This window comes from Anser anser (genome assembly GCF_964211835.1).
Source record: "Anser anser genome assembly, chromosome: 3".
NCBI classification, from domain to species: domain Eukaryota; kingdom Metazoa; phylum Chordata; class Aves; order Anseriformes; family Anatidae; genus Anser; species Anser anser.
In genome coordinates, this window is record NC_139722.1 from 80,348,507 (window position 1) to 80,372,059 (window position 23,553).

At 40.2% G+C, this 23,553-nt stretch overlaps 1 protein-coding gene across 1 annotated transcript in view; it reads left to right on the top strand.

The window, feature by feature from the left end:
• Positions 1-22,937, top strand: part of KCNK1 (potassium two pore domain channel subfamily K member 1) — a 35,454-nt gene extending 12,517 nt beyond the window's left edge. Inside the window, exons 2-3 of the mRNA XM_083830064.1 lie at positions 17,185-17,580; positions 20,038-22,937. Of these exons, the coding sequence (XP_083686190.1) occupies positions 17,185-17,580; positions 20,038-20,297 (656 nt within the window). The 3' untranslated portion in view covers positions 20,298-22,937. The remainder of the gene's footprint in view (positions 1-17,184; positions 17,581-20,037) is intronic.
• Positions 22,938-23,553: the final 616 nt, after the last annotated feature.

Below are 23,553 nucleotides of genomic sequence, written 5' to 3' on the forward strand. Positions count from 1 at the left end.
AAATGTGCCGGGCCTACCTAACAATCCTGCCACTGGAAAGAAGATATCCTGGACTTTTGATTCCCGCCCTGTGGCCCAGCCTTCTTCTCTGTGGTAGCTGTGATGCTTCCTGGACCACAGCAGTAAGCCAGCTCAGCTTATTGGCCTAGAAGAAATGTAGGCGCTTTCTGCAGGATTAGTTTGCTCTGAGTTACTGCAGTCAGATAAGCTACAACCAATGCAAGAGGGGTAGAGCCACAAAGGGAAAAGGATCTTCTTTCTCAGCTGCAACTCTTAGATCAGATATTTCAGATAACAATTTGGTGAAAGCATGGGAAGAATCAAAAATGCATGGCCAAATCGACAACAGGTGTAAAAGGAGCTGGCAAGCTAAGAACGTGTTCCTGTAATGATGATGTATCTGACAATTGCTCATTGCCCCTCGCGAAGGAGCAATATTTCAAGCAAGATTAAAGTGACCTCTAGCAAAGCTGAAAGAAGCTCCTGTTGATAGAGATGCTGCCTCTGAAATATTTCTACACCCTGCTAGGACTCTATCCACTACCCCAGGTACACACATCTTAGGGGGAGCTTTATTTTTACCCTGCTATGTAACTAGCATTATTTGATAAATTGTCATTTTTGAAACTAATACAGAACTAATACCTTTGTGTTTAGTTACCGTAACTAGTTTATAAATCTTGATCCTTGAAAATTACAAGAAACTGGGTTTTCATAGGGCCAGACTCTTGCAAAGAAATACCTCTCTTGAAAAGATGTGCTAACTATCAATTTACACATTGCTGACCCTGGCTCTTCCCTGCCTGTCTTTATTTTGGAATCACCAGCCAGTTTATCACCTTCTTCCCCCGCCAGTACATTGGCATCTGAGAGATGCCATTTACAGCATCCCACATCCCTTAGAGAATCACAGGTTGCATCAGTCGAGCCTTTTTCTTGATGGCCTCGGTTTGCAAATGCAAGCACTGAAAGGAAAGTGCTGACCATGAAGCCCCCCCACCCCCCACACGACTCAGTCTTTCAGGCTGGTCAGATGCTCAGCAGGTTGATGCATAAGCTACCTTAAGGTACTGGGACCTGAGGAAATGGGACCCAGAATCATTGGTCGGTGTTGATGGTGTTGGTCTGATGCAGTGGTCCAGAATTGTGATGGAGCAGTTAGTGCATTTTTGTTGAATTGTCCTATGGATTTAACGTTGCCTGCTTTCACTGTGTGCAGGGCTATCTTATTCTGTCCCTGAGAGGCTAGGATGATATATTTTCACTAGGTCAATCATACTGTAGTTGTAAGAATTTCTGAAGATATCATATACCCTACCAGGAGGCATTTTGCTAGCAAACTGAAAAAATATTCACCATCTTAAAACAAATTGCCATTAATCTAAGCAGACAACAATAGTGTTTGAAACCCCACAGCATTTAAACTGCTCTGTCTTTATCTTTACGTTGTTGGCTAAATGTCTTATGTCTGTAGTTTGCCTTTCTAAACACTACATTGTGATTTATTTCTAAAGAATTTCTAGTTAAACAAAGCTGTCTACAGTTCCTCTTATGAACAGAAATAGTATGTGCAATTACAGTGCTGTTCTTTTCTTCTGTTTTCCTTGTATTTGTTGGTAGGACATACAGTTGTGATTATGCTGGCTATCCTGATTCCAGTGTGATTAATTTAGTTTATGGTTCCTGCAGTTGGTGTTTGCTATATGGGCTGTCCCAAACGTGAGTGATTCAATACTCAATATCTGTAAAATTTGTTTGCAGTTCCATATCTCAACAGTTAAAGTATTTCCCCATTGGGCCTTGCAAATTAATGTTCTGTTTTGAACATGAATGTGTGAGTCTGTTCAGCTAGGCTATATTCGGATGGCAGAGTACCATCAGACATTGTGTTACGGACTGTGATTTAGAATAAACTATCTCATCTGAAAGATATTTCACTTTGGCTATTGATTAAACTTTGTCTTTTAATTTCAGAAGTGATAAGTATTATTTTTAAGTTAGGAATGAATATTCCAGGTGGAACATACCTTCCATAAAACTGGAGATTGATTGCACTCTAGCTCTGTGTAGCTTGGTTAGTTGGTTCACTGATTTCTGCTGTTTGTGTTGATTTGCTTCTATTTTGCTCTACATACTGTTGAATCGTTCATATTTCTCACGAATAGCAATTAAAACAAAAGGTAGAGATAGGATTTATTTGTATGCAAATGCATTATCGTGTCTGATTGATGTAAGTATGAAATACCAAAATATCTTACAAAGATATGAAAGGACTGTGTGTCTTCCTCTGTCAACAAGGGAGCTGATGCTAGTAATTTCCCCAAGTTCCACATGTCAAATCTACAACAAGATTTGAAGTCCTATTCCCCTGCTGTATTTAGCAGATAATACTTTCTTCTATGTGAAGTTGCATTTTAATGCAAAGATGCTGCTTACAGATTTGATTTTAACTTTCCTGCATGAAACTGCTTAACTTTTAATGTTGTGTGATAATTCTTTACTGCCCACGATACCAGTTTCATTCACTGTTTTCATGTCCTGTTCTTCCTGATGGTGCAATAAAGCAATTTTTGCTTCAGAAGTGAAGGTAGGAAGCATACTAATTTGCAGCTGGTTGTTTCTTTTTATTCCCAGATGGTTGGAAGAACAACTGTGGCTCGTTTCAGTGCAAGAAATGATAACATAGCAAGACCAGATAGGTGTTCTTCACTAATTAGATGTGATGAAAGCACTGCAGTAAGTGCCACTGCAACACATTTAAAGCTTGTGACACCTCCCAGGATGGATTTGGAATGGTACCAGGTGCCCGTTACCAATTTTAGAAACCTCTTCCCACTACACAGTACCAGACTTGTTCTCTTCAAGCTGAGTACCATACTGCACAGGTGCTGGGCTCATCAGTGGCAGCTGGCACATCCCTGTAATATGTGCATAAACAAGGTCTTTCAAGTGGTGGAGGCTGAAGTAATTGATAGAACTTTAAAACCTGTTACAGAACGGTTAGCGGAGGTAGGGAAAGAGAAAATTACAGCATGAAATGAAATCGTGGTTCCAGACCTTTCCCAAGAAACAAAAAGCTCTATCTTCTGCCAGTCTCTTTAGAACATGTTTACCTTCTCAGGTTCATTGAAATTAAATGCTAAATGCATTTCTAAGCTGCTAAAATGAATTTTTCTGTAGGGGACATTGCTGCAGACTGCCATATCTAAAGTCAAAATCTAGAAGTATTACTGTTGTGTAAAACATATCAACCTTTATGCTGTAGTCAAGGTGAAAGTCTCAACATGCTTTTTACCAAAAGAACACATGAAATGAAAAGATCATGTGCAAGCTAATGACTAAATCTAGTCAATAATGTCACTTTCTTTCCTGGTCTCTGCCAAAACATTTTCTGTGTTTAAGATTTTTCTTTCCAATATTGGATATTTAAGGATGTGAATCCTAGGAAGAACCGCAGAAGGGTTTGTACCTCTTTTCAATACCTTGAAATTGGTGTTGAAATTTTTAAGAAGGTTTTTAATGAATCCGTTTCTTTGCATATTAATCTTGGTGATCTGTGGCTTTAAAAATCCATTATTGTGGGAATGTTGCTGCACACGTGTTGCTAAACAGAATACAAAAACCCTTTACAAAAGGTAAGCACAAAACCTTGCCTTGTTTTCTAACGTTTCAGAGAACTACCAGTAGACCTTCCCTAGTAAAGCCCGTTCACATTTCTTTTTTTTATCAAATTTTAGTTTCCCAGGCAGAGTTTGTTCTATCAGGAAATATTCATAATAAAGTAATCTGGTGGGGGGCCCCACTTTGATACAGATTTTTGACCATCTGTTGCCTAGCGGGCAGGTAATCCAATAAAAGAATAATTGGAATTTTCCTTGCTGAAGTCTCAGAGGAGCCCTCAGGAAGTCTAACCTTGCTTTTGACCTGTTGGGTTTGGCTTTTATTCAGCAGACTTTCGTCATTTTCATCTTTTTTTCCCCCCATTGAAAAATGAATCTTAGGTTTCATGGAAAATAGCTGTTGATACAAGAGACATGTTTCATTACTTATGCTAACTGCTTGCTAGAGATTGATCTAAAAATATGATGCTCTGGTTTTGGATAGGTATTTCTAGAAATATGCTGTTATTGAGAGGTCGGGGGAGGAAGGGGGTGCAAAATCCCAGCCCAAGATGAATCCTGGTTTGATTGTAGTTTAACCCTTATAGGATCATAAATCTAGGATAACTCTGAGGGGACCCAAATTCTAGTATACAGACTTCAGGTTTAGAAAAAAGTTTGCTTGTTAATTTGTTTTAAAGCTAAAACCAAGCAAACCTAGAAATGCACACACATCTTTTGACTACTATCTGTGACAGAACTGAAGCCTAAATGCTTTCTCACAGAGGCTTAGCAGACTTCTGTCTACTGAATGTGCTCACATATTTGTCTTTGCTCCTGCACTGAGCACTGTCTGAAGCCATGCACACACAGAGCATGAAGTCTTTAATGACACTGCTCCAAAAAGCATGATTGAAGCTACCAGAACTCTGAGAGAACACAGGTCCAGCCCACACAAACCTCATGGCAGGTTTAAGGTTTAGCTTGTCATAACAAAAAGGTCCACAACAAACAGTTTTGTAGGTACTGTGTAGCTTACAGTGGGGCAGTAGGGTTTAAAAAATCTGGTTTACTGTTCACACAGGGTAAGTGGGAAAGGTCTGCCAGCTGAATGCCTGGGGAGCCCAAGCTTGTCCTACAGACCACGTGTCCTTTCTACAGGCATGTTTAATAGCCCTGGAAATGGAGTATGTGCCTCACCTGGAGTCCTGCCACCTTTGTCTCACACACAGTAGGTCCCTTTCTGGTGGTGAGCAACGTGTGCTTTCACGTGGGCTGTGCAAGAAAGGTCTAACAGTTCCCTTGGGCTGCTAATGTATGCTGCACTCACATGTAATGTATCCAGGCAGGATTAGGGAGATCCAGTGTCTGGCTGTGGCATGAAAGAATGCTATTGTTTTTCACTTAGTTATTACCTTTTGAGCTGTATTTCTCTCTGACTCTGGTTGAGAAGAGATGTTATTGCGAGGACCCCTCACTAATAATCATCTGACGTGTGGGAGGGACCGAGTTCTCTACTTTATCTTTTGGCTGAATTTGGTTCCCGTGCAGTGGATCTGCTGTTTGTGTGGCTCTAGTACAGTGCAGCCTTTTACCAAGAAGCATCAGTACCGACCAATTCCTTAGAACCACTGGTGTGTGAATGGGTTCAGCATTACCATCACTGCTGTGCAGTTGTAAGGTTTTTTCACTACTTTAAATAGAAACTATAGGTAATAACTGACTAAAACAGCAGTCACTGTAAATTATCAAATGTTACTCCTTGCTAGCCTTCCAGTTTGCCCATCCAGCTGTAATCTTTGCATCAGGTTACATGGTGTGATGAGTGAGACATGGAGTGAACCTTGTGGTGGAAAGTAGTGTAGAATATTGTGTTAGAATTAAGAAAGTATAAGCACTCCTCCGGGTTGATTCTCAGTTTTGTCTAGTTTCCCTTCAGTTTATGGAAAGTCCTTGTATGTTCTTGAGTGAGCTGTGGTTCAGGTAGCCTCACAGTGTTAATATTGTCATCACTCATCTTGCATCGCTGTGTTTGAGTCATGATGGCAATTCAGAAACTTTACTTTAGAAAAGTGAAGGTCTTCATACAAAAACCTGGAGCCCATCAGAAGAGGAAAAGTTTTCTGTATAGGGAGCTATACTCTTAAGATGCTCTGGCAGGGCCCTGCAGAACATGAATGCAGGAGGAGATGCTAGAGAAGTGCTGTTAAATTCAGTTTCAAACTCCGAAAGAAGCTGAGGTCTGCCCGATTTCTTGGTCCCAAGTCGGTGCATCTGCAGTAGTGTCTTGGTTCAGGTCAGGCATGCAGTGCCACAGCAACTCCCCAGATCATTCCCACTTGTGGTTCACGCTGTGGTCCAGTCTTGTAGCATGCAAAGTGGGCTCCTGTTTGATTGAACAAAGCTGAAGGAAGCAGCCTTGGAGAGCAGCAAAGTGCACCTCACCTGTTAATGTACATCCAGTCTTTGTGAACAAAGTAGAGCAAATCTGAAGTTAAACCCTCACTTACAATGATGACCTTAGCTCCATGCAACTAACTGTTCCACTCTAGCACAATAACTGTGGACGTATAATGTAAACAAAGTGGCTATACAATTCTTACTCCCCTCCTCCATTTCTTTCTTCCATTGCTATACTTTACATTCCAGTAGTGAAAATAATTGGTTCTGGGCAGAAATTGGCAGATACTTGATCCCTTAAGTAATATGATCAAATACAGCTTTTTTCATAAAATTGAGATGAAATTTTTAGAGTAAGACCTCAGCTCCTGTTTCAGCAAAACTATTCTCCTATTTTAAAGGACTTGTTTTGTTGACAAATCAAACACAGAAACATTTGCTTCATCATGGCACTTTGTTTCTCTTACTGCCTCTGTAGAGAGTAAAGAGTGTCAAAATTATCACATTTTTAATAGAAAATTACCATCCATGAACAAAAATTTTTGATCTCTCTCGCTGCATTGGCTTCAGCTCTTCTCTCAGGCATTGAAATGATAACAGGGTACTTGTACTGCTTTGTTTGTCACTTGAATTTAATTGAAAAATGTTTTTAACACGTGTTCTTATGTCAGTGTTTGTGGATTATGAGAGTAGCAAACTCACAGATGGTGCATCATGATGCTGTTTTCATCAGTCTTCAAGAATGTACTTTTTTTTCTAGTTTGAAAATAATTTCAAAATTTTCATCTCAATGAAAAAAGATTAATAAAAAAGATTAATAATAATTCATATGAAAATGTCAGAATTTGGAGACAAAAATTAAAGGTTGTTTGTGCTTTATTGTCAGTTGTTCTTAATGTTCAAAGTGGCAACAGTTCCTCTTGTACATAATTGATACAGGAGGGGGAAAAAAAGGAATTGTAAAGACATGCCCAGGACACAACTTTCACTTTTCCTGTCTTCTTCCTATATATAGAGATGTACAGCAAACTTAATATCATACAGGGTACAGAAATTTCTCCTAGAACAGAATTAGCCTGCTTTGGCAGCTAGGAAGGAACCAAGACAACAACCCTCTTAACACGTTTCCTCACTCAAAAGAAGAAGAATATTCTTTATACATGCCTTGGACAAGAAATGGATTACTGATTAACATGAATAATGCAAGGATTTCAGTGACAGAATTTTGGAATTACAAAATCATCTTTGGAATTTGGGAGTTTCCAGGGCTGCAAGGCTGCAGAAGCTGAGTGTATCACTCTAGAAACTTGTAAGTGGACTTAGAATAGCACGTGCACGCACAAAAAGACACGAGTTATCATTATAAGCAGATGGTACTGCATTTTTTCTATAGCTAAAAATAAATAACTAGATGCACAACGTATGTATCAATTTGATGTCCGTTGGTAAACTCAAGTGAAAAGCCCTAATGCACTCTCAATTTTCCTTGCATAATTAATGGCCACAGGCGAGCCAGCAGGGTGCCCTCGGAGCAAAGAAAGCTGATGGTGCCTTGGGCTGCATTAGGGGGAGCGTTGCCAGCGGGGCGAGGGAAGTGATCCTTCCCCTCTGCTCAGCACTGGGGAGTGCTGGCTCCAGGTCTGGGCTCCCCAGTGCAAGAGGGACGTGGGGCTGCAAAGATGATGGAGGGATGGGAGAACCTCTCCCATGAGAGAAGGCTGAGAGGGCTGGGACTGCTCAGCCTGGAGAAGAGCAGGCTCGGAGGGGTCGCCCCAATATGTGTGAACACCTGAAGGGAGGCTGCAGAGAGGACGGAGCCAGGCTCCTTTCAGTGGCACCCAGTGCTAGGACAAGAGGCAGTGGGCACAAACTGGAGCACAGGGGGGTCCCTCTGAACACCAGGCAGCACTTCTGTGCTGTGGGGGTAACAGAGCCCTGGCACAGGCTGCCTGGAGAGGCTGTGGGGTCTCCTCCTGGGAGATCTCCAAAAGCCATCTGGACGTGGGGCTGGGCAGGCTGCCCTGGGTGGCCCTGCTGGGGCAGGGGTTGGGCCAGGTGGGCTCCAGAGGGCCCTGCCAGCCTCAACCCTTCTGTGATCCAGTGAGAACATATGAAAAAATGTGAGGCTGAATTTGTGACTGGGAATGTAAAAGTATTTCTTCGAAAGGGAATTGTAGCATGTGCACGCTGTTGGTTTTCTCTCCTGTGCAGCCACTTTTAATGGCAATCTCCATGATTTGTTTTTTCCTTTCAATTTGCTTTTTAAACATCTTCTCTTTGGTGATTTCTATTTTATAAAGGGGAGAAAAAAAAAACAAACAACCAAAGAGGCAGTTTAATAGTGATGATGCAGGTAGTGTATTGATTCTGTTGTCTCTCGGTGCCCAGCAGAATTTTACTCTTTCTTTCTCCTTCCACCCTTCAGTTCATATTTACTGGCTGGCTTGTATTTTGTACTGAAGTTGTAAGCTTCTGGGGCAAAAAAATCTTTTTTTGTTTTGGTAGTACAGTAAGTATAAAATGATTGATAAGAATATATACTGGTAAATATTTATTTATTTTATGTAAAGTGATTTCCCACCAGAATTGCTATCCTATCCATAGATCCAGGTCAATAGGAGCTCATGCAGACTAGACTCTACATGTGGGATTCCCAGAGAAGGCATGGGGACCGGCGTGGGGCTTATTGCAGGGAAAGGGATAACTTTTCAAGGGGCTAAGAATGTAATCGGGGGGAAAAAAAACAAAACAAAAAAAAACCACCTGGAACACATTACTCCTTTTGCTCTTGGCATAAGAAACTTTTTTTTTGTCATGCTTTCTGATACCTTAAGTGGATACCTAAAGTCTGAATGTGTAGCCATAACCTCTGTCACACTGGGTATTTAGGGTGATGCATGTCACATCACTCAGGATTGGAATTAAACCTGAGTGGTTTGCTAGGTTTGGTGTATATTGGTTTAAACATTTCCAAATATAAAAAATTATAAAGCGAGCTGCTCCCCTAAATAGTGTGGGGAGTATCTCTTGCTCTCCTTCAAACATTTTCCACAGCTTTACTCATCAGCCTCCCCTTTTCCCAGCATCTGTGGATAGAGTTTCTAGCTCCGTTTCTTTCTTTGGATGGGTAAAAATATTGTTTCCTGTGTAGGAACAGATGTGATAGACTACATGATTTGCAAGCTATAAATGTTTTGGTGTACAGCTGTTCTGGTAGAAGTTGGTTTCGAAGCTACCTTTGAAAATTGATGCCTGTATATACGTGCTATTGGGTTGATATCTTGGGTTCAGATGTTCCTGACAGCCATCCAAATTACTCATACAATCAATTTAGTTACAAAACTGATGGTGTTCAAAGCCATTCTACCTTTCTTGGTGCAGCAGCTGACATTAGCGAGGTTATTATATGAAGCAGTTCTTTCTGAGCTAACTCCAAACTCAGCTGGCAGGACACTGGTTGTGAGGAATTAGCAGTCTTGGGCACTGATGACTGATGGCAGCAAAAAGTAGTCTCAGAAGGAACTGAAATTGTGTACACACGGTAGGTACATGCAGGTCAGTATGTTGGATTCTCTTTTTGTTTTGGAAGAAGTCCCTTGACACACCCCTGTAATATCACGCTGAAATTGTAACTAGAAATTGGCAAAACAGGATTTGCTATTTTGAGAAGAGATAAGGTGAGAAATCATTGTGAAGAAGAAGTAATCCTCAACATTAATTTAATTGTTTAAATACTCTTTTACCACTTTTATTCTAGCAAGGTTTGAGGGCTGCATCATTGGAGGGAGCTGGAATAGCACTGAATCTAATCACTTTGGCTGGAGGTTTAAATCGCCTCTCCTGATGCTGTGTGAGGATGGACATAATGACTGCTTTCCTTCGTGGCAAAACTGGTTTAAGAGGTTTCTGCCACACCCTTCATCACCTCCCTAATTACGCTGATGCAGCTGTTTGAGGACAGTGTTGTACGCTTTAATTAGTGAAATTAACTAGGTTTCAAACAAATTTCCTTCTCACTTTCCCTCATTTTTTCCATGCAGATGGTTTAATTAACACAGTTTACTGCGCATCTTCCTCCTCCTTCTTCCAGTGCACACAAAACCAGTTCCATTAATGGCTCAACTGAGGAGGCAGCAAAATGTGACATCCAGATGGATTTTCTCTGCTTAAAAATGCCCATCATAGGGGTTTTTTTCTCCCCTTCTCTTTTCAGCCATGTAGGGTAGCTTGTCTCAGCCTGGCTGGAAATCAGAGTTCTCAGGTTTGTTTAGTGAAACGGTGTTGGCAACCTCTTTAATTTTCACTCCTGCTTTTTCACATAAAACTGTTTTAAATGTCTTGTTTTAATGGCTTTGCTGTATCTCAAACCTGACTAAAAGTTCCGAAAAGTCCTTTGTAGCAGCACAGCACTACTGATTTGCACATTTTTAGCTATGGACCAACTTTCATGTCTTTTATAAGTCTTTTGAATTCTTCTTCCCACCTGTGATACAGGGAAGAGAGGCTTACACGCAATGGTGTGCTAAAATGTTAGAGATGGCAGATAGGCAGGTAGTTAACTAAAGTTAGTCACTCGTGTCCTTCCCAATGCACACCTGATAGAAATAGAGAAGTCAAAATACCTTCCCTGAAAGACAACTTGGTTCTCAGCAGATTCTTTGCCATGTAGAGATATACTGCATAATGTAGCGTGTCTTTGGAATTGCTTTCATTCTGTGTAGTAGATGACTTTTGCCTGCTAATTTATGGCCCAGTCAACTGCTTGACTTTACATAAAATTCCTAATCAGCTACTTTAATCGTGCTGTTGATATGAATTCTGTAGGGCAAGTTTCTGATCACTGGTTACTGCTATGTTCCTCCTTGCAGCAGAAAAAGTACTTGAAACTTCTATGTGATCTCTCTGCCACATGGGTCTCTCATTAGCTGACATTTCCCTTTTATCTTGGAGGATTATAGCCCAGTTACGAAGAAGGATGTATTTCACTGTTTAACACATGGAAAATGTCAAAGGTTTATAAAAACAACTGTGTAGAAATTACGTAAATGTAATCACTGGCCTCCATCATCGTCATATTCCAGTGAGTCACGTTATGCTTGGGATGAATGAAAAAGGCTTTTACATGACTTTAATATGTAGCACATAATTCCCTTCATCTGTTGGGGCGTTTGGAGATTGTGAGCAGACTTGAAAGGGCTGACTTCTCTTCAGGGATACTGACTCAGACCAGCAAAGGGATGAGTGTGTGTGTAGTGTTGTGCCACCAAGTTTGGGTTGGGTGTTATGACTCTGCCACCTGGACGTGCCGAGGACGGCCCGCTCCCCGCCCTGAGGAGCTCGGTGCTGCCATGTGGGGCTGGTGGCGTTGCAATGGGTCACCTTGGGTAGGGGGACCTGAAGGAGCAGTGGCTTGGCAAAACACACGGTGGGAAGAAGGAGAACACCACCTGGCAGAAGCAGACAGACAACACAAACCCATTAGCTGGCGTTGACTGATTAGGTCATGAAGGGAGAGGCGTGAGCTTTAGCGGTGTGGGCTGGGATCTCTGGGCTGGCCTCGTTCTCATGAGAGCGATAATGGGCAGCCAGTGCCCATGGGTCTAACAGGGGCAAGGGAAAGGGACAGTCCTGCAGCCTGCACACACACCTGAGCTTCATCACCATAGCCTGGGAGAGGCTGGCCAGGGGAAGCTTTCTGAGGGCTGCTATTCCTTAACAAAAGGAAGTCCGATTACTTAATGAGCTCCAGGAGGGACTGAACTATGAAGAGACAAAGCAATCCTGATGATACAGAACTACTTAGCTTGGTCAAAGGCAGTAACTGAGGAAGATGAAAGTTAAAACACACAGTGCCAACAAGTACCAGGCTAACACAGGGTGGAAGAGTATTATGGAATGGTTGTACAAGATGCTGGGTTTGACATAGTCTGCTAGGAGTTGGATGGTCTTGTGAGCTATGTAGGGGCTCTGCAAAACAAACAAAATGTCGTGGCATATCAAGATGGAGGGAGAAAATATTTCTTACCTGGAATAGGATGATCTGAGTATCTCTTTGCAAAGTGATGTGACAGAAACAATTAGATATAGAGAAGACAGAAGAGGAAAATAACTAAAAGAGGAGCTCGCACAAGAGGGATATAAACCAATGAAAAGTGTAGAAAAGTCATGACCAAGCCTTTTTAGAAAGATACAAGAACAAAAGACTAACTTGAAAGACAGCAAATGTCAAAGTAAATAGTTTATTGAACGCATAATTGACCTGTATAATTCCCTGCACCAAGATCAATATAAAGAGATTTAAGAATTTTAAATAACTTTTAAAACTAAGCACCTTTGTGGATTATGGGGACATTCAAAATTACATCAGAAGAGATACAAATATTTTGTATATTTATGTAAACTTCTAACAGTTGAAGTCTTCTGAGTCATAAGAGAGTAAATGACTTTTAGGGAAAAAAATAATCCTCTTGTGTTAGCAGAACTGAAGCCCAGCTATGCATGTCCTGTAAGGTTTTGCTCTTTGTATGAACAATCAAATACCAGTCTGTGTCAAGATGCTGAGCTAGATGAACTGTTGATCTTATTAAATGTGGTAAATCCTGCTGGTCTTGTATGAGCTAGTTTGTGAGCTTCTTGAAGGAATGGTACCTCTAATCTATGAATAGACAACAGAAAGGATTATGCATGAATATGTTTTTATCTCTGGTGTCATTTTTCTTCCGCACTTGGGCAGTTTGTCTGAAGGTTTGGTTTTTCAAAGGTCAGTGCTCTTAAACAGGTGATTGTGGTGTGATGTTCAGATTATACACATGAAGATATAGCACACTGTAAATCTCGTCTGTCTTTATAATCAGTAATTATGAAATGCTGTGGAGATGCTACGTGGACAATTTAATTCTAGTCACCCATAGCAAGTCTATTCAACTCCTCTCTGATAGATTAAAGAGATGTATTCATTTTAATAAGCAGAATATAAATAGTTCCCTTTTTGTGAGCATCCTGTTCTCATAACAAAAATAATGTCTCAGGATTGCAATTGTAATGCTTCTGAGCATGGTAGTTCTGCTGAAAAAGGCACACTGCCATACGTTGTATTATCTATTGTTAACGTAGAACCAGCGTACGCTAGGCACTTTATGGAGGGATCACAGAAAGCCATTTCCCTGAAGAGGCTGCAGTGCAAGGAAGCAACAAACAGATGCAGGAGCAGAGATGGGAGGCAATCAAGTGCAAATGGCTGAAGGCAGACATGGAGTGTTGTCTCCTTCCTCGGATCTGTAATTTCTTGTGTTTTAATATATGGCTGTAGGCTCTTTGTTTTTTAATGACTTTTGTACAGCGATGGCTAAAGCATACAGGGATTGCTAGGAATAAGTCAGTAAGCAGTTTCATACTGGAAAAAAATATGGGCCATGTTCCTCCCTACCTGCTACAGCCTCATAAATTGTGACTGTTTTCACTCAAGCTTTTCAGTGTAATTATTCCCAACCACTGACTCTGGATCCTGAGGAGCAAGCACATGTTGATCACTCTTCTGTTGCTGCTGGAAGATGTCATATTCTTACTGTGGCTGGCTGAGGGGAGTGTATAGTCTTTCCTTGGTCTGAAGCTATCAGCATTCAGCATTGCTATGCTTCCTGTAACAGTTAACAGCTGAGGGATACACAGTCCCCTTTCTAACCTTTATGTGATATGGCAGAGAAGACCTTGGAAGGTAGCATCTGCTTCACGCATCTCAGCTAATTCTGTGAACTGAGAAAATTTTGGTAAGGCTTAGTCAAGAGGCTGGTCTGAGCACCCAACTTAACCGAATCTTGTTGCAAACTTTCCTGTAGCAACATCTTTGATTTTACACTTTCCTTTGAATCTGGGTGCATACTGTGTAGCACCTGGAGAGATGATTTGTCTGTCCTTCAGGAGTTATGAGAGAAGTGATAGAGAGGTAACAGCACCAGAACCACTCCTCAGTGAGAAATGAGCTGATCAGTGCTTGGGTCAGCACAGAGGCTGGGGTTAAATTACCGTCAACCTGCCCTGTGCCTAAAGAACTGACAAATGCATCAGGGATTTTTTAATTTTTATTTTTTTCTATGCATGATACAAATTTTGGGGTTCAAATTAGTAAAAACTTGGATTAATTGTACAGTTCAAGCGTACATTAATTATAAGAACCTGGAGCTTATAAGGGATTTTGTAGATCTGCAAGCTCAATTTCTGCTTGTCATGTATAGCTTCATGGTATAACGCCATCCATAAAGTTACCAAGCTTCATCATAATTTGGTTATGATGAATAACCAAGGCTCCATCCTAAACATAGCTGTGTTCTTTCCCCGGTATTGTATGTGCGTGGCTGTTGCAAAACTCTTCTCTGAAGGTTAGAAACCTTTTTTCTAATTCCTAGATTAAATTTAGTTATGGCTACATCAAAACTATTTGTTTGTGTGGCAATATTATTCTTCATCTGAAACATTTCTTTTCCCTTGGTAGCACTTGTCTGCTGATGCATTAATAGGGAGATAGTATATCACTTTTCAGCCTCCATTCAGCTGTGTCAAGGAAGCCAACCACTTTTATCTTTCACTCGTGGAAAAGTTTCTATTCCTCTGGTTGTTTCAGTGACCTTTCCCTGTTCTTCTTTCAATGTGAATTCATTCTTAAGCGTGGATGTAGAGAATGAGGTAGATTAGACCAGATGAGGTCGGCCCTATGTCTTAATCAAGTAACACATCTCTAGTGCTGCTTTAGTGAAGACCCCTTGATGTGATAAAGCATTGCAGTTGCTGTTTTCATGTTTGTATCACGTGAGTCAGTTTCAGATATGCTATGATCAACTCAAACACACCTTTCCCTTCCTTGAAACTTGGAGATGGCTTCTTGTCACAAAATATTTTCAGAAAAACAAAGCTGTAAGAACCACAGGGCAGCTGGGCCATAAAATATCACTTGAAAATGAGTGGGATAAAATGTTAAGTGATGTACACAGCAAACACCATCATAGTTACACATACGAAGTGATGGGATCTGCACAGATGAATACCTGGATACCTCTGAGGGGCAAGGCCCTACTGTTCTGATAGACAGGGCCAAGAAGATGTCATCTCAGTGCTCACTCGTAGTCAGAAGCACCAGTCAGATGTCCGGTATTACTAGGGCGGAGTAGATCAGAAAGTGGGAAGTGTTGGAAGTGTTCTTTGCCACTTTCTAAATCTGGTTAAGCTGCATCTGACATGCTCTGTGTGGTTCCGTTCTCTCATCTCAAAACACATAAAGCAATCAGAAGGTGAACAAGACAAAAGCCATTATGATTTTCAGGGGTTCAGAAGACTGAACGTAGATGAATTTTTGATAGTCATTAAAATTCAAATACAATTGAAGACTCGTATCAAGTTAGCTAGTGTGGAGAAACTACATGTCATAAATTTCTTCTGGTATGATTTTGTGTGTTGGCATGATACAATATTTTGCCCTTCTTTCATTGTCTGGAAGCATCTCTGTGTCTTAAAAAAAAAATATTCTTTTTCTTACTCTGCTGGAAAACTTAAAAGAGCAATACTTCTACTATTAAATTCACTAATCTAGAGGAGAAATATCTGGTGTTCATATAAGAGGGGTATTGCTCTCTACAGCTACCTGAAAGGAAGGTGTGGGGAGCTGGTGTTCGACCTCTTCTTGCAGATAACTAGTGATAGGACTAGAGGGAATGGCCTCAAGTTGCGCCAGGGGAGGTTCAGGTTGGCCATGAGGAGACATTTCTTCTCAGAAAGAGCAGTCAGGCATTGGAACGGGTTGCCCAGGGAGGTGGTGGAGTCACCGTCCTTGGGGGTGTTCAAGAACAGGTTGGACGTGGTGCTTAGGGACATGGTTTAGTGGGTGACATTGGTGGTAGGGGGTGGTTGGACCAGATGATCTTGAAGGTCTCTTCCAACCGTAACGATTTTATGATTCCATGAACAGTTGGTTTCACAGGGGAGAAGGCAGGAGGCCCCCAAGAGCCCTCAGGGAATGTCTGCCTGCTCCAGTGCTGTGCTGGGCAGACTGGGTGAGTTCAGAAATCAACAGCGGCATAGCCCAGTTGCATTGAGTTCTGCCAGGCTTCCTCAAGGCACCTAGTTGCAGGAGCTCTGTAAAATGCCTCATGTACAGCACTAACGTAACCTGAATGAGCTAGCAGACTTGAGGCTGCAGAATTACTAGGGCCTGTCTGCACTTGCTTGGAATATCAGGGTAAAGAGCTGCAACTTACAAACAAGATTTCAAGAGATTTCCCCTTCCTTGCTGCAATAAAAACAAATTTTTCTTGGTTGCCAAACAGAAGAAAGCATTCCTGGTTTATGCTGGCTTTACTGCTCTTTTCTGCACCCATGATTCACACTTAAAGCCAGGCTGTCTGGCAGAGTGTGCTTTGGCAGCATAGCTGCTTGAGCTGTATACAAGTGTAATTGCACACGTTTGTGGAATTGAGGTTGCTGGCCGTGATCAGCTTGTAAAACAGTGGATGCATTCCTGCAGTTGAAACAGATCACTGTTGATATTTCTGGTACGCAAATGACTAGGCAAAAATCCAACTGCAATGGTTGGATCCTGGAGTTTGGCTGTGAAAATATTTGTTCTGCTTTTAGGTGTTTGATGGGTTATCATCTAAACGCCTCCTGGGAATATGGAAGTGCGCAGTGTGGAATGCTGATTTAAATGTTTTTAAGTGCAATTTAAATGCTTTTCACAGAAGGTCTCAGAGTGTTTTACTACAAAGTAGATATAGGAACACTTTCCTGAAGTATAGATTGTCCCAGTAGATAAGGTGGGTAAAAGAAAAGGTTGCATCACTTTGTAAAACTTAAAAAGGTCAGGAGGAAAACCCAGATTAAAACTCAGATTTCCTGCCACAGGCTCCCTGCTCCCGAGTAGTCATTGCATTCTTCACCAAAATAAGCATGAATACAATTATGTTCACAATTCTGAAATACAAAAATATTTTTGGATTTTTAATTCTTTATTGCCAGTACTTAGGCTCTATTTGCTTGCTTAAAGCAGACCTTCTTTGAATAGCATTTATCAAGAACAGCAGAATTCAGATTTAGCACTAGCAAAGCAGTTCTTTATCTTGTGCAATATAGTCAATATCAAATAGGTACACGAGGGTCCCAGATTTATCTCAGTCTATGTCTTCCCTCTGCTTTGTTTCAGGTTATGGACACACAGTGCCTTTGTCTGATGGAGGAAAGGCCTTCTGCATCATCTACTCAGTCATCGGGATCCCATTTACGCTGCTTTTCCTGACAGCAGTGGTGCAGCGCATCATTGTTTATGTCACCAGGCGGCCTGTAATATACTTCCACATTCGCTGGGGCTTCTCCAAGCAGATCGTTGCAATCATCCATGCTGTAGTCCTTGGGTTCATCACTGTCTCGTGCTTTTTCTTTATCCCAGCAGCAATATTTTCTGTTCTGGAAGATGACTGGAATTTTTTGGAATCTTTTTACTTTTGTTTCATTTCCCTGAGCACCATTGGCCTAGGAGACTATGTGCCGGGAGAAGGCTACAATCAAAAATTCCGAGAGCTGTATAAAATTGGAATTACATGTAAGTGTCAAACTAACCAATTAAATGAGAGGGTTTTATTTAAAATAATTTAAAAATAGGCTTCCCCTATCCATTCCAGGGGTGGTGATTGCTTTGAGCCATCAGCTAGCAAACTGGGGTAACTGCTAGCATTGTAGGTAACTGCGTAAAGAGGAATGTTTTAAATAAGGTCAGTTTCTTAGTTAAGAAAGGAAAAGCTGAAAACAGAATTCCATTGTGCTAAACCATAGCTACTTCTCTCCTACTAATAATAGCAAAAACTGCTCACATTACTGTTACAGAGATGGTCAGGAGCATATCAGGCTAAGGTTTCACAGCACATCACAGAGTCAGGAGTTGGTTCATGTAACCTAAGGTCAACTCGTAAGGTGAGATGACAGACAGAGGTGAATCAAGGAGCAGTGAGAAATGGGCAGAAGAGCTAAGTTTCTTACTCTGGTTGTAACAGAAGGTAGCTGAAGCTGGCATTGGGACATACCAGCTGTCAAACAGAGACAAATAGACTGAGGTGATAACAAAGCAAGACCGTGAAAGTTAAATTTAAGTAGTTTAACTATGTTTGACACAGAAGAGAGGCACAGAGATCAGTGGTTTGATCAAAGAGTACAGCTGAGAAAATTATCTGTGTGTTAACATTCTGAATGAATATATTTTCTGATACGACATCAGTATACACAGTCCTGGATCAGCAGAAGCACTCATTAAAAGATCTAAACAGACAAAACAAACCTTTCATGTCAGGTATGTCTCTGTCTGTGCTCCTGTATGTGACCCAGCAATAATATAGGCAAAGTGTCCATTAACTTGTTTTTATGTTTTACCTAAAGAAAAATTGTGCCTTGAATTTGCATTCCTTGAAGCAAGGCCTTGAACTAGCCAAAAGAGCACTTTATTTTGTTCTCCTCAGTCTCCTCCAGGCTCATGGTCATTGCAGGCTTCTTCCTCTCCCCATCCTGTTTATCTTACCAGCAGATTTTAATGATTACCCTGCTGATTCGCAGAGTTGATTTGGGGATGCTAAATGATGAAGTGAAGAGTGGAAGTCATGCATAATAAAGGCCTTGTCAAAATTCTGAAAGCTCAAAACCATAAAAGAATATGTTGGATCAAATCCTTTCCCTCTCCCCACTCCCCCACCTGAAAAGCCAAAGTTTCCTTTTCTGGACAGAGATAAATTTTCAATTTCAAGCTATAGAATGTTTACGAAATAGATTGAAGGAAATTCTAAAAGGAAAAAGTAGGCAGTGATGTATTTTAAAACTGTAGAAGTTAAATAATCTACACTCATAACTTTTGAATTATTCTTTCTTCTTTCATGTGAACAATTCATGAAACCAAACAGGATGTATAAAATATTTTCTCTTTCTGCACCTAAATTTTCTTCAATAACAGTTCTGGAGTTCAGATCTGAAAATGCTGAATGATTGCTACAGGCTTTTCAAGGAAAACACAGGTCTCCCTAAATCAAGCGTTGATTAGCTGGACTGTGTTTCAGAGCTAATTAAAATTTCTCGGTGCAAATTTATAGATGCTTTTTAATTGACTTAGCTTTGCTATTTTCTCCCTGCTTTAATGCATAGCCCCATTTAATTTCATGAGGTAAAGCTTAAAAACAATTCATAAATTTTAGCTGTAGTGTTGATTTAGATCAGTACCTGGCATCGCAGTATTGATTTAACAGTGCTCCTGGAAGAGAGAGAGGGAGGAGTGTTATTTTCAGTGAATAATCTGCAACTGCATGTAAAATATTTCTGCTTTTTGGTAACAAAGCACTGTCCATGTGTAAATTCTAATAACTAATCTGTGTTCATCTTTCAGCACATTTAATGTTTAGCCTTTGGATGAACCTGATTTATTAATTATTATACATTTAGCTTCTGCTTGATTTAGTCATTGAAATGATAAAATAATTAAGTAGTCACGTTCCTTGTTAGATTGTAATGATCAGTAACAAGGATCTAATGAAAAACTGGGATTAAGAAATGCTTATTTTAACATCTTCCCCGAAATTCTGGATACATATGTTTCGAGTGCAAAACAAAAGATCTGCTAACCATACAAAACCTCATTTCCAAAAGTCTCACTCCATGGGAGCTAGCTAATACCTTTAAAAAATTAGAGTCATTATACCACCAAAGTCATGAGTGATATCATTTAAATAACACTATTAAGTTTGGATAGTTTCTATGTGTTAGTAAAACGCTGTAAATAATCTTCAAGGTTTCATCAGATACAGCAACTTTGTCAGGCTTTTAACATATCGGCAGCAATTTTACAGTAAATTTTATTTTTGTTTTTATTGGTTTTGCACGCGTTTCTAGTTGCTTTGTTTTTTAGAAGACTGGCATAATCTTTGGAGATGGCAGGCATGGGAAAAGGTAAAAAGGTACAGAGTTAAAACTGTTCCAGTCCCACTTAATCTGATGATAATTAAAACTTTTTTTTTTTGGTACCCAGGTTACCTGTTGCTTGGCCTTATCGCAATGTTGGTAGTTCTTGAGACTTTCTGTGAACTCCATGAGCTCAAAAAGTTTAGGAAGCTGTTTTATGTGAAGAAGGACAAGGAAGAGGACCAAGTGCACATAATGGAACATGACCAGCTCTCCTTCTCTTCCATCTCAGACCAAGCAGCCTCCATGAAGGACGATCAGAAGGCAAATGAGCCTTTTGTGACTTCCCAGTCTCCAACTTCCAATGACAGCTCTCTAAATAATTAATACAGGGGCATCCATAACATTGTTTTGGTGCACTTATGCTACTTACCATAAGAAATAGAATGCCTCGCATTTTTTTTCCTGAAAATATTGAAGCTGGAAGACTGTGCTATTTTAACAAGGATTCATCACTTCTGACATAGAAAAGACTTCTGGGAAAAATGTGGGAGCCACCCTGGGAATAGGGAAAGAAACGTAGGATGTGGCTGGGAACATTAGACCATTTTGCTTAAGAGATGAGGAGTTAGGAGTATCACTTTCAGAGGTGCCAGAGAGAAAAGCTTGCACAAGCAACTTCGTATATCTTTAGGAGAGTAGGTCTTCACTGACTTCCAACTCATTTAGTTGTACGCCCTATCTTGCAAGTGGGTGAAATAGCAAATTTTGGGATGTGCACTTTTGATTCTCACAGAAAGGTAGTCATAGATTTAATCCAAATGCACCAAATATCTTAATCTGGAAACAATTTCCAGAGCAATACATGTAGACCTGCTGGAGGCGAATATCTAGATCATCCCCCTATTGCCCAGTAACTTGCATGTGCAAACAATCACTCTAGGAATGAAAAAGCAAGGCTCCGTTCCCTCCTCTGCCCAGGCCATTTACATTCAAATTTCCTACTTCTGTAAAATATCCCCTAATAACAAGAAAAATGTCCTGAAGAGAGTGTGCCTTGAGTCTTCCATGCTGTTTTGCTTTGAAAAAATACTTTCATAAATTCTGAGAGGTAGCAAAAGCAATTAAAAAATGCTGGATGAGATAGAGTTTTAGGGATGGGAAACCAGCTGCATTTCAGTCCTTTCTCCTCTGAAATGGCTAGGAATGTTTTTTGTTTTTTTTTTTAGCTAAGTGGAACAAAACGAAAAAAATGAAATTCAGCATGTGCCATATTTGGCATAGTCATGCGCTTAAGGCATCCGTGTAGCAGAGAGCTAAAATCTTTTCTGCAAGGAAGGACTCAGCTCTGCTTCTTCCGCAGTCCAAGCTAGGGGTACTGACCTGTTAGGCATTTGGAAGAACAGAAGTAGTGTCAACTTTTAACGCAGCCCCTTTTTCTTCTTTTGGTTTTCTAACTAGTACTCAGAGCACTTTGAAGGAGAATGGAAAGTTTCAGGGCAAAACAAAAAATTTTTCAGTTTTTCATATGGCAAGAAAAAAGGAAAAATGTCACATTTGGTTCGGATGGAACCGAATTTTTTTCCCCTTGGGAAAAGTCACTAAAAAGTCAAGATCCCACTCAACTTGTGAAGCTGGAACCTCTTTGGCTATTACAGGAGAGGCATTTTAGTCCAGCTACCAGTCACTGTGCTGAATGCAGGGACCTCAGAGTGAATTTCAGGGAGCAGGAGATGAGACTAAGTGGACACAGTAGTCTCTCTTCTGGCCTTAAGTATCTATGAAATGGAATCTTGGTAATGCTTTGCAATGAACAAAAGATCTGGAGCACAAATAGCCATATTAGAACAGCCTCCCACATAGGAATAGTGTAGAGGAGAGCCTTTTCCCTGCAGTGCAAGCATGCCAGATTGCCTGTAATTTGGCTTTTAGTGTTTAGAGCTGAACAATATTTTACTGCAACAGAAAAAAAAATTGCAGCATGTCTAGAATTAGCTCACAAGGGAAAATACTTGAAAGTAAATAACCCGAAATATTCTGTGTTTGAGCTTAATTATAGCTAGCATCAAACAGATTTTGTATCTTTACTGAAAAAACTTACTTTATGGTTAAATCGCTAAAAGTCTTCGATTTATATTTTTAGAAAACCAGAGCTAAAAGATTTTGGTTGTTTTGGGTTTTGTAGATTAGGTGAGAGCATATTGTGATTGCATGTTCCCAGGAAAGTGGCTATTTTTATACTGCCTAAGTTAACACAGTTCTATTTATAATGAATGTAAACCAATATATATGTACATATATACATAAATATATTTATATACTGTACATATATCATAAATCACCAGAGTTTAACCAACTTAGGCACAGTGTTTTAGATTTGCTTTCCTAGGTTTCTCTTTATACAATGAATAATTGAAAACAGTGGCATTAAAATAGCACCGACATAAAATTAAGCATACTGTCTTACAAGAAACATGTATACTGATTTTTTTCAGTGAAATTCTATTGTTTTCAGTACCTTAAAATTCAAGATTTCTTTTAATGTCAGTATAACATTAAGCTCTAGAGGGTGTGCACAGATGCTAAGTGATATACAAAGATAATTTTGCAGTGTGTACACAATTGCGAAATGTAGACACATGAAGTGAAAGCACAGAATTCACAGTGGAAGCGATGAACTAAGCTGTGTACTGTGATATAGGTGAGTATTTGTTATTTTAAACTTAAAGAGTATGGCTTTTGGCTGCCTGCACTATGAAGTGGGGAGTATTTTTTTGAGTAGTGTGTGTGCGCGTGCACATACTGTGCAAAAAGCCTGTCTGCATTTGTCAAGATTGTGCATCCTTTAGTTAGTCTTCCTCACCATAAGGAGGGATGGTTAATGCCAGAGTGTGTTATCTAACCTTGATATTGATTGTAGCTTAGCATTGTATTGATTATTCCTATAGAAAAAAAAAAAAGCATTCCAAAGTGTGTTTGTTTTTGTTTCAGATGCTGATTATAGCAAATAAAAAATAGTGGCATAACATTTATCTTGTCTTTATAACCTAGCTACTCCAATATTTGAGGGAATCAATAAAAAACTCATTGTTGGTTATCAGTAGCACTGATCAAAATAATGAGTTTCAGTTCCTACTGGTTTTACATCTTCTTGCGAAGCCAACACAGAATATCAGAGCACTTAAAGCAGGCATCCAGATGAGAAGATGACAGACTTGCACAAGTACCTTGGTAAGAAATGCGTATCTTTCCTGGGAGCAAACTATGAAGCAGGTGCATGTAAACCCAATTGGAGAGCGTGGGTCATCAGTGCTGAAATAAAAGTTGCAAGAGGGAGTCAGAAAAGTGAGTAAATAACTCCTACAGAAAAGAAAATTGTCTGGGTCCTGTCATCATGTAACCACCTTCCTGTTTCCAATTGATCCAGTCACATATCCCATTATTAGCTTTATTCCCATGCTACAACTGACACTTTCCATCTTCTCTGTCTTTCAGTGATTAAATATAAATTTGTTTTATTACTATTTCAAGGGAAAGAACTGGCAGGCCATTTAGTTTCATGAAGGAAAGAAAATGGAAGAACCAGCTGAGTTTTGATGTCAGAGCAGAGTGACGGCCATGTTCGTCCCTCTGAGAACATGTC